Here is a 17,918-nt window from a genome sequence, read left to right on the forward strand (position 1 = left end):
TCATAACATACAGGCGGAGGGGCCTGTGGTGTCTTGTTCCTATTATTATATAGGTTGAGCGGCATGGATTGTCTTTCTATACAGAAGGAGTGGCCTGTGTTGTCATAATATACAGGGGTAGCTTCCTGTACTGTCATAGTATACAAGGGGAGTGACCTGTGGTCATAATATACAGGAGGAGGGGCCTGTGGTGTCTTGTTTCTGTTATTATATAGGTTGAGCGGCATGGATTGTTTTTCTATACAGAAGGAGTGGCGTGTGTTGTCATAATATACAGGGGTAGCTTCCTGTACTGTCATAGTATACAAGGGGAGTGACCTGTGGTCATAATATACAGGGCTAGCTTCCTGTACTGTCATAGTATACAGGGGGAGCAGCCTGTGTTGCTGTAATATACAGGGATAGCATCATGTGCTGTCATAGTATACAGGGGGAGTGGCATGTGTTGTCATAAAACACAGTGGTAGCATCCTGTGCTTTCATAGTATACAGGGGAGCGGCCTGTGTTGTCATAATATACAGGGCTAGCTTCCTGTACTGTCATAGTATACAAGGGGAGCGACCTGTGTTGTCATAATATACAGGCAGAGGGGCCTGTGGTGTCTTGTTACTATTATTATATAGGGTGAGTGGCAAGTATTGGCTTTCTATACAGAAGGAGTGGCGTGTGTTGTCATAATATACAGGGGTAGCATCCTGTGCTTTCATAGTATACAGGGGAGCGGCCTGTGTTTTCATAATATACAGGGGTAGCATCCTGTGCTGTCATAGTATACAGGGGGAGTGGACTGTATTGTCATAAAATACAGGGGTAGCAGCCTGTGTTGTCATAATATACAGAGGGAGCTGCCTGTGTTGTCATAATATACAGGGTTAGCATCCTGTACTGTCATAATATACAGTGGTAGCTTCCTGTGCTGTCATAGTATACAGGGGGAGTGGACTGTATTGTCATAATATACAGGGGTAGCTTCCTGTGTTGTCATAGTATACAGGGGCAGCGGCCTGTGTTGTATTTATTTTAATATTTATTTATTTATTAGCAGTTTCTTATATAGCGCAGCATATTCAGTTGCGCTTTACAATTAAAATAACAGTAATAGAACAAAACTGGGTAAAAACAGACAGACATAGAGGTAGGAAGGCCCTGCTTGCATGCTTACAATCTATGGGGGAATAGGCATTGATACACAAAGATAGATGCTGCCTGTTGCATAATGGTCCACCAGATTGCTAGTTTATTAATGGGTTGTATGATATGATCACCCAGCGATGAAATGAGGTATAGATTGAGAACAGCAGAGGACCCAAGACTGAGCCTTGTGGTACTCCAACTGATATAGGTAGAGAAGAAGAGATAGAATCAGAGAAGTGAACACTGAAAGAGCGATTAGATAGGTAGGATGAGAACCAGGAGAGGGCTGTGTCCTGAAGACCTAGAGATTGTAGTATTTGTATGAGAAGAGAGTGGTCAGCAGTGTCATAAGCAGCAGAGAGATCTAGAAGAATGAGTAGTGAGTAATGGCCTTTAGATCAAGCAGTGACCAGATCATTCACTACTTTGGTCAGTGCAGTGTCTGTGGAGTGTTGGGCATGAAAGCCTGACTGAAGTGGGTCTTATAAGTTGTGGGAGTTAAGAATGTGTGTAAGGCGAGTGTAGGCAAGTCTCTCAAGTAGCTTGGAGGGATCTGGTAGCTGAGAAATGGACGGTAGTTAGAGAGTGTGTTTGGGTCAGAGTTGTGTTTGTTTAGTAATGGGAGTAATCACTGCATGCTTAAACAGAGAAGGAAAGACACCAGTAGAGAGAGAGATTACAGATTTTAGTTAAGGTTGGGATAAGCACAGGAGACAAAGTTTTACTGACTTGTGAGAATATAGGATCAAGAGGAGAGGTAGTGGAGTAGGAGGATGGAAAGACTGTTGATACTTCATCTTCACTTGTGGGATTAAATGAAGAGAAAGTGCCAGAGGGTTCAGGAAGGGAATTGAGCAGGTCACTGGCTGAGGAAGAGCGTACCATTTAATCTCAGATTTTATCAATCTTATCCTTGAAGTAGGAGGCAGGTTCTTGTGCACTGATAGTAGCTAGTGGGGGAGGTAGGGGGGGGGTAAAGAAGTGATTTATATGTATTATAAAAGTGGCTTGGGGTTGGTGGCATGAGAAGAGATTGGAAATATGTTTGTTTGGCAGTGTCCAGGGCCTGATGATAGGAGTGGTAGGTGGTCTTATATGTGAGGAAGTCACTTGGATTCTGAGATTTACACCACTGACATTCTACTTTACATGACAGTTTTTGTAGGTGTCTTGTTCATTTACAGTGCCACGGTTGGCATCTAAGCCTACGTGGAGTGTGATGGGTAGCTGGAGCCACTTCATCAAGGGCACTCTCTATGGTCTTGTCCAGGTGTGATACAGCAGTGTCAGGTGTGGTAAATGTAGAGATTGGTGAGAGCAGTTGTTGCAGAGAAGTGGAAAGTTGTTGAAAATGTATATTAGTATTTCTGCAGGTTAGAGGAAGCTTGCTAGGTTTTAGTGTCATAGAATTTAGAGTAATAGAAGAGATTGTGAAGGTGATCAGGATGTGATCAGAGAGAGGGAAAGGATTGTTAATGAATTCAGAAACTGAGCAGAGCCTGGTGAACACAAGATCAAGGCAGTGGCCTTCCTGATGAGTAGAGGAGTCAGACCATTGGGTGAGGCCAAGAGAGGAGGTTAGAGAGAGGAGTTTGGAGGCATGAACAGATTGTGGACTGTCAAGAGCTATATTGAAATCGACCCATAATGATGGTGGAGATGTCAGAGGAGAGGAAGTGAGGGAGCCAGGCAGAAAAATCTTCTAGAAATTGTTGTTTGAGTTGCCCAGGAGGGCAATAGATAGCTGCAACACGCAGGGAGAAGGGGGGTGGGGGGATTTTGATAGAGTGAACTTCAAATGATGTGAATGCGAGTGATGGAACCTGAGGTAGAACAGTGTATGTGAAAAATTGGGACAGTAATATTCCAACCCCACCACCTTTACTATTACCAGGCCTGGGGGTGTGTGTGTGTGAAGTGGAAACCACCGTGTGACAGTGCTGCAGGGGAGGCCGTGTCTGATTGTGTGAGCCAGGTTTCTGTTATAGTCAGCAGATAAGTTGTGAGATATGAAGAGGTCATGGATGGATGGTAATTTGTTACAAACAGAGCGTGCATTCCATAAGCCACATTTTAGTGACTTGGAGGGGGATTGGAGACGTGATATTTATGAGGTTAGATGGATTTCTATGTTGTTTTGAGATAGCTGAGTGTGAGAGGGACAGGTGGCTGGGGCCTGGATTTGGTGATATGGCACCAGCTAATAAAAGCAGAAGAGTGAGATAAATATTGGTGGATGTTTGCGAGTGTTTATTCTGGTGGCCAGTTGTGGTTGTCAAAGTACTTGCAGAGAAGTAAGTATAAAGCTCATGAGTGTTTAGAAGAGGGGGGTGGAGAATAGAAGCTGTAATGTGCACAGAGGGGTGAGTTTTAGGGTGAGTGTAGAATGTGTTACATTTGGTGAGAATTCCATGAATTGAAATAGGAAACAGTAGTTTGATGAACATGCTGTGGTCGTTTGTGAGATCATTTTGGGTCAAGTGGTGTAGGAATAAGTTGTTTAAGTAAGTTACCTTTCCTTGATGGTGCTCAATGTTTGTTCAACTGTTTTTTTTAACTGTTCGGATAACACACTTCTTCATTCCACACTTATTAAATTCCACACAAGCTACCCCCAGCAAGCTGACCCCTTGACATAATAGAGTAACACCAGGGGATGTGTCTGGGTGATGACTGGAGAGGTGACTGCTGGGAATGGGACATTATACAGTAACACCAGGGGACGTGTCTGGGTGATGACTGGAGAGGTGACTGCTGGGAATGGGACATTATACAATAACACCAGGGGATGTGTCTGGGTGATGACTGGAGAGGTGACTGCTGGGAATGGGACATTATGCAGTAACACCAGGGGGATGTTTCTGTGTGATGACTGGAGAGGTGACTGCCGGGAATAGGGCATTATACAGTAACACCAGGGGATGTGTCTGGGTTATGACTGGAGAGGTGACTGCTGGGAATGGGGCATTATACAGTAATACCAGGGGATGTGTCTGGGTGATGACTGGAGAGGTGACTGCTGGGAATGGGACATTATACAGTAACACCAGGGGACGTGTCTGGGTGATGACTGGGGAGGTGACTGCTGGGAATGGGACATTATACAGTAACACCAGGTAATGTGTCTGGGTGATGACTGGAGAGGTGACTGCTGGGAATGGGACATTATACAGTAACACCAGGGGATGTGTCTGGGTGATGACTGGAGAGGTGACTGCTGGGAATGGAGCATTATACAGTAACACCGGGGGATGTGTCTGGGTAATGATTGTATCACTATGTGTGTCTGGTTCCTATAAGGTGTCAGGATATCACTGTCTATGTCTCCATGCAGGAGTGGCAGTATATAGAGGAACAGAGGGGTCTGTATAAGGACATGATGATGGAGAATCACCGGCCCCTCACATCACTGGGTAAGAGGAGACTGTCATGTATTGTACAGGGGAGAGCAGGTATGAGGGCTCCTATATACACACATCACCTGATAATCACATATATACACTGTACTCAGTCACTGTGTGTCTCCTACAGATGGGCCCAGTAACAAAGATACCCCAGAGAGATGTCCCCGTCCTCTGTATTCCCAGGATTGTACAGAGGGGAATCACAGGACCCCACAGGAGGATCAGGTAGGTGGGATTTAGGGTCTCCCCAATATACCTAAGGGACTGTCACTATATGATCTGTAGAGAAGCTGTATGTCTTTCTTATACACTGATATTATACTGTTTCACCGCAGTCTAATCTGACTGTATGCAAATTTCATTGTATTATTTTTTGGGTTATTTAGGAAGAACGTCTGTCTGATATAAAGGCAGAAGATATAGAGGGAGAAGAAGAGACGTATGTGACTGATATAAAGGCAGAAGATATAGAGGGAGAAGAAGAGACGTATGTGACTGATATGAAGGCAGAAGATACAGAGGGAGAAGAAGAGACGTATGTGACTGATATAAAGGCAGAAGATACAGAGGGAGAAGAAGAGACGTATGTGACTGATATAAAGGCAGAAGATATAGAGGGAGAAGAAGAGACGTATGTGACTGATATGAAGGCAGAAGATACAGAGGGAGAAGAAGAGACGTATGTGACTGATATAAAGGCAGAAGATACAGAGGGAGAAAAAGAGACGTATGTGACTGATATAAAGGCAGAAGATATAGAGGGAGAAGAAGAGACGTATGTGACTGATATGAAGGCAGAAGATACAGAGGGAGAAGAAGAGACGTATGTGACTGATATAAAGGCAGAAGATACAGAGGGAGAAGAAGAGACGTATGTGACTGATATAAAGGCAGAAGATACAGAGGGAGAAGAAGAGACGTATGTGACTGATATAAAGGCAGAAGATATAGAGGGAGAAGAAGAGACGTATGTGACTGATATGAAGGCAGAAGATTTAGAGGGAGAAGAAGAGACGTATGTGACTGATATGAAGGCAGAAGATATAGAGGGACAAGAAGAGACGTATGTGACTGATATAAAGGCAGAAGATATAAGGAGAGAAGAAGAGACGTATGTGACTGATATAAAGGCAGAAGATATAGAGGGAGAAGAGACGTATGTGACAGATATGAAGGCAGAAGATATAGAGGGAGAAGAAGAGACGTATGTGACTGATATAAAGGGAGAAGATATAGAGGGAGAAGAAGAGACGTATGTGACTGATATGAAGGGAGAATATAAAGAGGGAGAAGAAGAGACGTATGTGACTGATATAAAGGCAGAAGATAGAGATGGAGAAGAAGAGACGTATGTGACTGATATGAAGGGAGAAGATATAGAGGGAGAAGAAGAGACGTATGTGACTGATATGAAGGGAGAATATAAAGTGGGAGAAGAAGAGACGTATGTGACTGATATAAAGGCAGAAGATACAGAGGGAGAAGAAGAGACGTATGTGACTGATATAAAGGCAGAAGATACAGAGGGAGAAGAAGAGACGTATGTGACTGATATAAAGGCAGAAGATATAGAGGGAGAAGAAGAGACATATGTGACTGATATAAAGGCAGAAGATATAGAGGGAGAAGAAGAGACGTATGTGAGGGGTGATCAGCAGTGTAAGGAGGAGGAGATCCCTACAGATATCAGCACAGGTGAGTAATAAACACTTATTACAGAAGTCACATATTCTCATTGCTCAGTCACTACAGCAATCTCTTATCCTACACCCTCCTCCGCCATCAGCCCTGTTCTCAGTTGGGTGTTTCTAACACAAGGCTATCCATGACAAACATCACATGTAGAGAGTTATTACACACAACACTATAATGTTATTAAAAGTAACAATTAGAAGTTTATTATTAGTGATTATATATAAATGTGTATATATGTATGTATATAATATAATTAGTATTGTTTTTTGTGGAGTGCCTAATTTATATGCATTTTGTTAGATGATGCAGGTATGAAATATTTCCTGCTATACAGTAGACCTGAGCTCACCAAATACAATTCGTATAAGATTCAGAAATAAAATGAAATTTGAATCTAGAACTTCAAGTAAAACAGTGTAAAAGCTTATCACAAGTACATATCTGTATAATCATAAGACAAGCATTTTGCACTTGTTGTCACCCTTGCATGGGCGGGCTTGTTCTTATCCACTCCAATTCACTCTAAATCCAAATTGTGTGTCATCCAACGTGTTTCATCAATAGTGACTTCTTCAGGGGTGTTTTTTGTTAAAGGCTTTATCCTCAAATATCAGTTGTGTAGACTTTAAATAATTGTGTAACCTTCAGATGGTAATTGTGGACTTGTTCATGATGAACACATTCCTAATTACTTGTGAATAATAGTTCCTGCTCTGTGCAGTTCTGAGGTTATGACTTTAGGGAATGTAATGGCCAGATCCAATATTGCTCAATCTAAGGTCTCCCAGTAGCCTTACTACATACATAAATGTGTCTTGCATTACTATATTAACTAACAATAATAAACAGTGGAGTTTTAGTTCATGTATTGCTCAGTGCATTTAAGCCTGCAGCCCCCGACAAGGGACCCCACTATACTGCAGGTTTTACTCTATTGCTCAAAATAATGACCATAAAAACAGCTGTCGCATTAGTGTTAAACTTTAGGTTTGCTCTCAGCGGCGGAACAGTGGCTGAAAGGCTTGGATTGGTTTTCAGATCATCAGCTGACGTGCCACCACATCTCACGTGGCCTTCCAATTCACCAGATCTGGGACTGTTTGGCTGGGTCTGGCATTGTACTGCTGGTGCAGTTCCTGATGCGTTTGGAACTATTGGTGGTTGCTAGGCGCCCTAAATGCCTGTGGTCCCGATTTGTCATGATCTACTTTCACCCACTGTTCCGCCGCTGAGATTCTTGGTGTCCATGCTTCTTCCACTGTAGATGGATACTACTCACTGTCTACAAGGGATCACCAACAAACAAATGCCGGTCTCGGCCACAACCAATGGCTCCCTTTTGCCAGTTGCATCATGTGCACGACCCATGGTTCCATCTGAAAAAAGATACAATATCTCAACAAATTATACGTCTCCCCCTCGCCGTTTCCTAAAGTCTGCTTTACCGACGTCTCCCTCCGACAGGGAGGCAGTATTGGAAGCCATTCACAAGCTGTATTCCCAGCAGGTGATAATCAAGGTACCCCTCCTGCAACAGGGAAAGGGGTATTATTCCACACTGTTTGTGGTACCGAAGCCGGACGGCTCGGTGAGACCGATTTTAAATCTAAAATCTTTGAACACTTACATACAGAGGTTCAAATTCAAGATAAAGTCACTCAGAGCGGTGATCTCGAAACTTGAAGAAGGGGACTATATGGTGTCTCTGGACATCAAGGATGCTTACCTTCATGTCCCAATTTACCCTTCTCACCAAGGGTACCTCAGGTTTGTGGTACAGAACTGTCACTATCAGTTTCAGACGCTGCCGTTTGGATTGTCCACGGCACCCCGAGTCTTTACCAAGGTAATGGCCGAAATGATGATACTCCTTCAAAGGAAGGGAGTTTTAGTTATCCCTTAGTTATCCTTTTGAGTAACCGCAAAACATTATCACCGCATTTGGCGAAAATATGTTGCGTGGTGCGAGGCCAGTAAGGCCCCGACGGAGGAATTTCAACTGGGTCGATTCCTACATTTCCTGCAAACAGGAGTGTCTATGGGCCTGAAATTGGGGTCCATTAAGGTTCAAATTTCGGCCCTGTCAAATTTCTTCCAGAAAGAACTAGCTTCAGTCCCTGAAGTTCAGACGTTTGTAAAAGGGGTACTGCATATACAGCCTCCTTTTGTGCCTCCAGTGGCACCTTGGGATCTCAATGTAGTTTTGGGGTTCCTAAAGTCACATTGGTTTGAACCACTTAAATCTGTGGAGTTAAAATATCTCACATGGAAAGTGGTCATGCTATTGGCCCTGGCCTCGGCCAGGCGCGTGTCAGAGTTGGCGGCTTTATCCTGTAAAAGCCCTTATCTGATTTTTCCATTCGGACAGGGCGGAATTGAGGACTCGTCCTCAGTTTCTCCCTAAGGTGGTTTCAGCGTTTCACCTGAACCAACCTATTGTGGTGCCTGCGGCTACTAGAGACTTGGAGGACTCCAAGTTGCTAGACGTTGTCAGGGCCCTGAAAATATATGTTTCCAGGACGGCTGGAGTCAGAAAATCTGACTCGCTGTTTATCCTGTATGCACCCAACAAGCTGGGTGCTCCTGCTTCTAAGCAGACTATTGCTCGTTGGATTTGTAGTACAATTCAGCTTGCACATTCTGTGGCAGGCCTGCCACAGCCAAAATCTGTAAAGGCCCACTCCACAAGGAAGGTGGGCTCATCTTGGGCGGCTGCCCGAGGGGTCTCGGCTTTACAACTTTGCCGAGCAGCTACTTGGTCAGGGCAAACACGTTTGCTAAATTCTACAAATTTGATACCCTGGCTGAGGAGGACCTGGAGTTCTCTCATTCTGTGCTGCAGAGTCATCCGCACTCTCCCGCCCGTTTGGGAGCTTTGGTATAATCCCCATGGTCCTTACGGAGTTCCCAGCATCCACTAGGACGTCAGAGAAAATAAGATTTTACTCACCGTTAAATCTATTTCTCGTAGTCCGTAGTGGATGCTGGGCGCCCATCCCAAGTGCGGATTGTCTGCAATACTTGTACATAGTTATTGTTAACTAATTCGGGTTATTGCTGTAGTGAGCCATCTTTTCAGAGGCTCCTCTGTTATCATGCTGTTAACTGGGTTCAGATCACAGGTTGTACGGTGTGATTGGTGTGGCTGGTATGAGTCTTACCCGGGATTCATAAATCCTTCCTTATTGTGTATGCTCGTCCGGGCACAGTATCCTAACTGAGGCTTGGAGGAGGGGCATAGAGGGAGGAGCCAGTGCACACCACCTGATCCTAAAGCTTTTACTTTTGTGCCCTGTCTCCTGCAGGGCCGCTATTCCCCATGGTCCTTACGGAGTTCCCAGCATCCACTACGGACTACGAGAAATAGATTTACCGGTGAGTAAAATCTTATTATTACAGAAGTCACATATTCTCATTGCTCAGTCACTACAGCAATCTCTTATCCTACACCCTCCTCCGCCATCAGCCCTGTTCTCAATTGGGTGTTTCTAACACAGGGATATCCATGACAAATATCACATGTACAGAGTTATTACACACAACACTATAATGTTATTAAAAGTAACAAGCAGAAGTTTATTATTAGTGATTATATATAAATGTGTATATATGTATGTATATAATATAATTAGTAATGTTTTTTGTGCAGTGCCAATTTATATGCATTTTGTTAGATGATGCAGGTGTGAACTTGTTGTCACCCTTGCATGGGCGGGCATGTTCGTATCCACTCCAATTCACTCTAAATCCAAATTGCGTGTCATCCAATGCGTTTCGTCAATAGTGACTTCTTCAGGGGTGTTTTCTGTTAAAAGCTTTATCCTCAAATATCAATTGTGTAGACTTGAAATAATTGTGTAACCTTCAGACGGTAATTGTGGACTTGTTCATGACGAACACATTCTTAATTACTTGTGAATAATAGTTCCTGCTCTGTGCAGTTCTGAGGTTATGACTTTAGGGAATGTAATGGTCAGATCCAATATTGCTCAATCTAAGGTCTCCCAGTAGCCTTACTACATACATAAATGTGTCTTGCACTCACTATTTTAACTAACAATAATAAACAGTGGCGTTTTAGTTCATGTATTGCTCAGTGCATTTAAGCCTGCAGCCCCCGTCAAGGAACCCCACTATACTGCAGGTCCTACTCTATGGCTCAAAATAATTAGCATAAAAACAGCTATCACATTAGTGTTAAACTTTAGGTATGCTCTCAGCAGCGGAACAGTGGCTGAAAGGCTTGGATTGGTTTTCAGAGCACCAGTCTGACGTGCCACCACATCTCACGTGACCCTCCAATTCTCCCGATCTGGGACTGTTTGGCTGGGTCCGGCATTGTACTGTTGGTGCAGTTCCTGATGCGTTTGGAACGATTGGTGGTTGCTAGGTGCCCTAAATGCCTGTGGTCCCGATTTGTCATGATCTACTTTCGCCCACTGTTCAACCTCTGAGATTCTTGGTGTCCATGCTTCTTCCACTGTAGATGGATACTACTCACTGTCTACAAGGGATCACCAACAAACAAATGCCGGTCTCGGCCAAATCCAATGGCTCCCTTTTGCCAGTTGCATCACGTGCACGACCCATGGTTCCATCTGAAAAAGAAACTATCTCAACAAATTTGCATTGTATCAATACCTCAGACATTCACAATGATCATCCAGTAGTTTTAGTGTCACCATCTACACGCATGTGCACGCCCCGTGTCGTTAATATACCCGGTGGAACTGTCCATGTCGCCATCTGTCGCGCACTCCGTTGCATCAAAGTGACGTCATCTGACACACGCTACGTCCAGGGACACGGAGAGAACCTCGTCCACGTGACCTATAGTAACCAATGACTACAAAAGTATAAAGTAACTTGCCAACAAAACAGTGTAACAACACCGATCAAATTCTATCTTCTTAGCTATATATATCTGTCTCTGGCAGGGTCCACAGGTTTTCTCTTACGTCCTAGAGGATGCTGGGGTCCATATTAGTACCATGGGGTATAGACGGTTCCAGTAGGAGCCATGAGCACTTTAAGAGTTTAACAGTGTGGGCTGGCCCCTCCCTCTATGCCCCTCCTACCAGACTCTGTTTAGAAAATGTGCCCGGAGGAGCCGGTCACAGCTAGGGGAGCTCTACAGAGCTTTCTTAGAAAATGTTTATCTAGAGTTTATTATTTTACAGGGAGGCTGCTGTCAACAGCCTGCCTGCAGCGAGGGACTGAGGGGGGGTCTGACCCACTGTATCCGCTGACTGGACACTGAGCTCCAGAGGGGTCTGATCGTTCTCCGCCACAGGGGACCGCTCGCCCCAGCAGCATGCCACCGCCAACTCCTCACAGAGCTGAAGTAGTGGTGAGTGAGTCACCGACCCCCCCTCCCCCCCAGCCCCAGCAAGCGGGGGGCCGGTGTGACGATGGTGGCATGGGGAGGGAGCATGGTATTAACAGGCTCAGCGGCACATGGTGCGGCTCTGTGAGGGGCACCCTGGTCCAGCGCTTACCCCCACACTGGTCACCAAGTCTGTCGGGGTCTGCGGATCTCAGCCAGCGATTATCACCTCAGGCCAGTATAATCCTAGAAGAGCGGGAAGACAGCGCCATTGAAGGGGCGGAGCTTCTCAGAGCGGACCCGGCAGCGTTCCAGCGTCATTTTCCTGTGTGCACAGCATTGGGAAACAGAACAGGTCCCTCCACAGCAGCTGCAGCTATCTGTATGCGGTACCAGGGGGTTGTAGAAGGGGGGGGGGAGTCTGTAATTAGACTGTGTCTCCTATTAAGGTACACAGTCAGCGCTGACAGGGGGTCTCCCTTTATAAATAGCGCTGTGTGTGGGTTGGCTCCAATCTCTGTGTCTCTCTTACCATTCTTGGGGGGGAAACTGTCTGCCCTCACGTGTGTGTGTGTGTGTGTGTGTGTGTGTGTGTGTGTGTGTGTGTGTGTGTGTGTGTGTGTGTGTGTGTGTGGTGGTCTAATTTCACTATGTCCAGGGATACTGTGTCATATGCTGTAGAGGATTTATCCTCCCAGGATGATCCCATTCCCAGTAATCCGGATAGCCCTGGTTTAGCGCTTATTCCGGTAAAGTAACCAGGGTGGTTTTCCTCTATCAAATCTTGGATTTCTCAGATTTCTGACAGGGTTGCTAGTACTGAATCAGCATCCCAGGTGTTAGAGGGGTCTGTGGCAGTTTGGCCAGGTTCTGGTACCTCGGGACGCTCCGCTATACACCCCCATAAACGTGCACTTGCACAGATCACACAAGACGACACGGACACCGAGTCTGATTCTGACGGTGATGGGGATACGTTGCGGGGGTCCGCATCTCTTGCAAAGGGGGTGCAACTGTTGATAGAGGCTATCAGTGATGTGTTGAATGTTATTGATACCACACCTGAGCAGGTTGAGGAGGCTTTTTTCACTGACAATAAAAAGACCTCGCTAACCTTCCCTGAGTCAAAGGAATTGAATGCTATATTTGAGAGAGCATGGGAAAACCCTGAGAAAAAATTCCAGATCCCTAAAAGGTTACTGGTGGTGTTTCCTTTCCCTGAGGCGGATAGGAAAAAATAGGAAAACCCGCCGATTGTTGACGCATCTGTGTCTAGACTCTCAGAGCAGGTGGTTGTACCCGTTCCAGGATCTACCGCCTTAAAGGAGCCGGCTGATAGGAAGATTGATAACACGCTTAGTAGCGGATCTTGCCACGGGCAAGCAGTACTTTTGCCCGGGGCGCCGCCTTCCGGAGGGCGCCGCACCAGGGCAAGATCCGCTACTGGTGTGTGCCCCCTGCTGCCTGCTGCCCCCGGCCGCTACCGCTGGGAAGGGAAACTAGACGCGTACACGTCTAGTTTCCCTTCCTGGAGAGGTCCTTTACTGTGCGGTGCGCGATGACGTCATCGCGCACCGCACAGCAAAGGTCCTCTCCATGAAGGGAACTAGACGCTACGCGTCTAGTTTCCCTTCGTGGAGAGGACCTTTGCTGTGCGGTGCGCGATGACGTCATCGCGCACCGCACATCAATTCAGCTGTACAGGGGGCGTAAATTACCACGCCCCCTGTACAAAGCCACGCCCCCTAAAGCCGCCCGGGGCGCCACAAGCCTCGGAGCCGGCCCTGAACACGCTTAAATCAATGTGCATTGCTGCAGGGTCCATCTTGCGTCCCACTATTGCTAGTGCATGGATTGCCAAGGCTGTAGTAATGTGGTCGGCTACCTTACTTGTGGATTTGGATACGATGGATAAGGATGATGTGGCATTGTATTTATACAACATACATGATTCAGCAGGTTTTATGTTAGAGTCCATGAAAGACCTGGCTTCCATTGCTACGGGAATTTCTTCCATGTTTGTGGCTACGCCAGTGGTCGGCCGACGCGGAGTCCAGAAAAAGTGTGGAGTCCCTACCCTATACAGGTTAGGCTTTCTTTGGAGAAGCTCTGGATGCGTGGATATCCACGGCTACGGCGGGTAAGTCTCCGTTTCTTCCCTCCGCAGCGCCCGTGCAGAAAGTATTCTTCCTCTTCTGCTATGCAGTCCTTTCGGCCTCACAAGTCTAGAAAGTCCAATACCTTTTTTAAAGGAGGTCGGGTTAAGTCCAAGAAACCTGCCGCTATTGGTTCACAGGAAAAAATCGGGTATCTGCTGCACCAAAGTCCTCCGCATGACTGTGGACCGCGTAGCCGGGAGGTGGGGCCGGTAGGTGCGAGACTCAGACACTTCAGTCACGTCTGGGTTGCGTCCGGCCTGGATCCCTGGGTGTTAAATATTTTATCCCAGGGATACAAGCTGGAATTTCAGAACCTCCCCCCTCATCGTTTCTTCAAATCAGGCTCACCGACTCTGTTGGCAGACAGCATTATCTTGTATTACAAGACGCTGTCCGAAAGCTAGTGGAGGCACAGGTCATTGTACCGGTACCTCCTCTCATGCAAACCAAAGGCTACTATTATTTTATTTATTTATTAACAGTGTCTTATATAGCGCAGCATGTTCCATTGCGCTTTACAATTAGAGCAACATTAATAAATCAAAACTGGGTAAAAACAGACAGACATGGAGGTAGGAAGGCCCTGCTTGCAAGTTTACAATCTATAGGGAAATGGGCATAGATACACAAGGATAGATGCTATCTATTGCATAATGGTCCACCAGATTGCTAGGTTCTTAATGCGTTGTACGATGATACCCCCTAATGTTGGCCAAGTGTCAGGAGGGTGTGAGAGTAAAGAAAGACAAGATATGTGATGTTATGTATACTGTACAGAGAGGATGTAATTAGATAGGGAAGCACTGAAGGTTATGTGGGTAGGTTTGGAATTTGGTAGGCTTGTCTGAAGAGTTGAGTTTTCAGGGAACGTTTAAAGGTTTGGAGACTAGAGGCGAGTCTTATTGTGCGTGGGAGGGCATTCCACAGAGTGCGTAAAGCCCAGATAAAGTCCTGTAATTTTGAGTGTGAACTACTATTCGAACCTTTTTGTGGTACCGAAGCCGGATAGTTCAGTCAGGCCCATTCTGAACCTAAAATCACTGAACCCCTTTCTAAAGGAGTTCAAGTTCAAGATGGAGTCTCTCAGGGCGGTGATATCAGGTCTGGAAGAGGGGGAATTCCTGGTATCCCTGGATATCAAGGATGCGTACCTCCACATTCCGATCTGGTCGCCGCATCAAGCTTTTCTCCAGTTTGCACTGCTAGACGATCACTACCAGTTTCAAGCACTGCTGTTCGGTCTCACCACAGCACAGAGGGTCTTCACCAAGGTGATGATGGTTCTCCTCCGCAAGCAGGGGGTGAACATAATTCCATATCTTGACGATCTCCTGATCAAGGTGTCCTCCAGGGAGAGGTTGTTGAGGTCCATTGCTCTCACGATGCAGCTGCTCAGGGAGTACAGTTGGATCCTCAACCTTCCCAAATCTCATCTGGAACCGACAACGAGGCTGTCTTTCCTGGGGCTGATCCTCGACACGGAAGTGAAAAGGGTGTTTCTCCCAGAGGAGAACGTGTTGGTGATACAATCTATGGTCTGGGATGTCTTGAAGCCTACCCGGGTATCGGTTCATCAATGCATCCACCTTCTGGGAAAGATTGTTGCCTCCTCCTGCATAACGGGAGATTTCATGCAAGACCCTTTCAACTGGATCTCCTGGACCAGTGGTCGGGCTCTCACCTACACATGCACAAGAGGATACGTCTGTCACAAGGATTTCACTCCTCTGGTGGCTTCAACTGCCTCACCTTCTGGAGGGCTGACGGTTCGGAGTTCAGGACTGGATCCTTCTAACCACGGATGCAAGTCTTAGAGGTTGGGGAGCAGTCACTCAAGGGGAAACCTTCCAAGGAAGATGATCAAGTCAGGAGTCCCTTCTTCCAATAAACATCCTGGAGCTAAGAGCCGTGTACAATGGCCTTCTTCAAGCAGCACGCCTTCTACAGGATTGGGTGGTCCAGGTGCAGTCAGACAATGTGACCACGGTGGCCTACATAAACCGACAAGTGCAGAGCTGCGATGTCAGAGGTGTCAAGGATCCTCCTTTGGGCGGAAAGACACGCAATGACATTGTCTGCAATCTTCATTCCGGGAGTGGACAAATGGGAAGCAGACTTCCTCAGCAAACACGATCTCCATCCAGGAGAATGGGGCCTCCACCCGGAGGTGTTCGAGGAGGTAACCGGTTGGTGGGGGGTTCCTCACATAGACATGATGGCCTCCCGCGTCAACAAGAAGCTGCGGAGGTACTGTTCCAGGTCGAGAGACCCGCAGGCAGTGACGGTAGACGCAGTGGTGACACCATGGGTGTTCCCATCTGTGTATGTGTTCCCTCCACTTCCTCTCATTCCACGAATTCTACAGCTAGTAAGAAGAACAAGGGTTCTGGCAGTCCTCTTTGCTCCGGAACTGGCCAAAGGGGGCTTGGTACACGGATCTGCTATTGGAAGATCCAAGACCTCTGCCTCTTCAGGATGATCTTCTACTACAGGGGCCGTTCGCCTATCAGGACTTACCACGGCTACGTTTGACGGCATCATGGTTGAGCACTTGATCTTAGCTCGGAAGGGTATTCCGAGCTCTGTTATTCCTAGGTATGGTGTAACGTCTGAACATTACCATCGCAAAAGTATGTGTCTTGGCATGAATCCAAGAAGTTTCCTGTGGTGGAGTTTGAACTGGGGCGTTTTCTCCTATTCTTGCAAGCAGGTGTGGATATGGGCCCGAGATTGGGATTCCTCATAGTCCAGATTTCGGCTTTATCCATTTTCTTCTAGAAACAATTGGCTGCCCTCCCTGAGGTTCAGACCTTTTTGAAAGGGGTTCTGCACATCCAGCCTCACTTTGTGGCGCCGACGGCACTCTGAGATTTGGACGTGGTGTTGCATTTCCTGGAATCAGATTGATTTGAGCCTCTACAGGAGGTTGAGGTCCAGTTTCTCAAATGAAGGCTGTCACTTTGTTGGCCTTAGTTTCTGCGCTATGTGTGTCGGAATTGGGGGCCTTGTCCTGTAAAAGTCCCTGTTTGGTCTTCCATGAAGATAGGGCGGAACTCAGGAACGTCAACAGTTCCTTCCTAAGGTTGTGTCGGCTTTTCATATCAACCAACCTATTGTGGTGCCAGTGGCTACTGACTCCTCAATTGCTTCAAATGCCTTGGATGTTGTGAGGCCTTTGAAGATCTGTGTGAAGAGGACTGCTCGTCACAGAAAATCGAACTCTCTGTTTGTCCTGTATGATCCCAAGAAAATTGTGTGTCCTGCTTCTAAACAGAGGATTTCTCGCTGGATCAGGTTCACCATCCAGCATGCATATTCTACGGCAGGATTGCCGTGTCCAAAATCTGTTCAGGCCCTCTCTACTCGTAATGTGGGTTCTTCCTGGGCGGCTGCCTTGGGTGTCTCGGCGCTGCAACTTTGCCGAGCAGATACTAGGTCTGGGTCGAACACGTTTGCTAAGTTTTACAAGTTTGATACTTTGGCCTCTGATGACATCAAGTTTGGTCAAGCGGTTCTACAGGAACCTCCACGCTCTCCCGCCCGTTCTGGGAGCTTTGGTACATCCCCATGGTACTAATATGGACCTCAGCATCCTTCGGAAGGTCTCCGCTCAGTGGACATAGCTGAGCTAATTAGTGCTATGTAAGCCATTCTCTCCTTAGAAGAGGCAGTAGAGCCTGTGTTAAAAACTAAGGCAACTGTGTTTAAAACATCCCAAAACAGCTGATGGAAATTTTGGGTTACGCCCAGTAGGAAGTTAGAATTCCAAGAAATGGAATTCCAGTTATCCTCGTCCAGCTGGGGACTGTTTAAAAAAAGAAGGGAGGTGGCTCCCAAAGTAGATTCGCAGGTCTTAGATTGGTGCGAAAATCTACATTACTTTTGTTTTCAACATCAATAAATTATGTCACGGGGGGTGTGGCCTGACTGGAAAGGCAGCAGGATAAAGGATCTCCTGCTTATATAGGTCCTTTCTGCCTTTTACATCTGTCCTACGGGCTATTTCGGGCCCTTTCTTGCCCCTCTGTGTGTTTTGTAGGTTGCGGAGCCGGGAGCCATTAATTTGGCTTTTGCAGGTTGCGGCCTACACCCAGATCCAAAGCCGCGAGTAAAGTTGTGCAGTGATCCCACCGCGGACCGGACCACAGCGAGGTAGCGCTGCTACTCACCGAGGCCTGTGCGCCCTGTCCACTCTTGTG

General features: G+C 46.5%; 1 protein-coding gene across 1 annotated transcript in view; it reads right to left on the reverse strand.

The window, feature by feature from the left end:
* The window catches only part of LOC134983236 (uncharacterized), a 178,558-nt gene that overhangs the window by 50,887 nt on the left and 109,753 nt on the right, over positions 1-17,918 (reverse strand). The window contains exon 13 of the mRNA XM_063948969.1: positions 14,937-15,400. Coding sequence (XP_063805039.1) covers positions 14,937-15,400 — 464 coding nt within the window. The remainder of the gene's footprint in view (positions 1-14,936; positions 15,401-17,918) is intronic.

Source organism: Pseudophryne corroboree (genome assembly GCF_028390025.1).
Source record: "Pseudophryne corroboree isolate aPseCor3 chromosome 3 unlocalized genomic scaffold, aPseCor3.hap2 SUPER_3_unloc_10, whole genome shotgun sequence".
Taxonomy (NCBI): Eukaryota; Metazoa; Chordata; class Amphibia; order Anura; family Myobatrachidae; genus Pseudophryne; species Pseudophryne corroboree.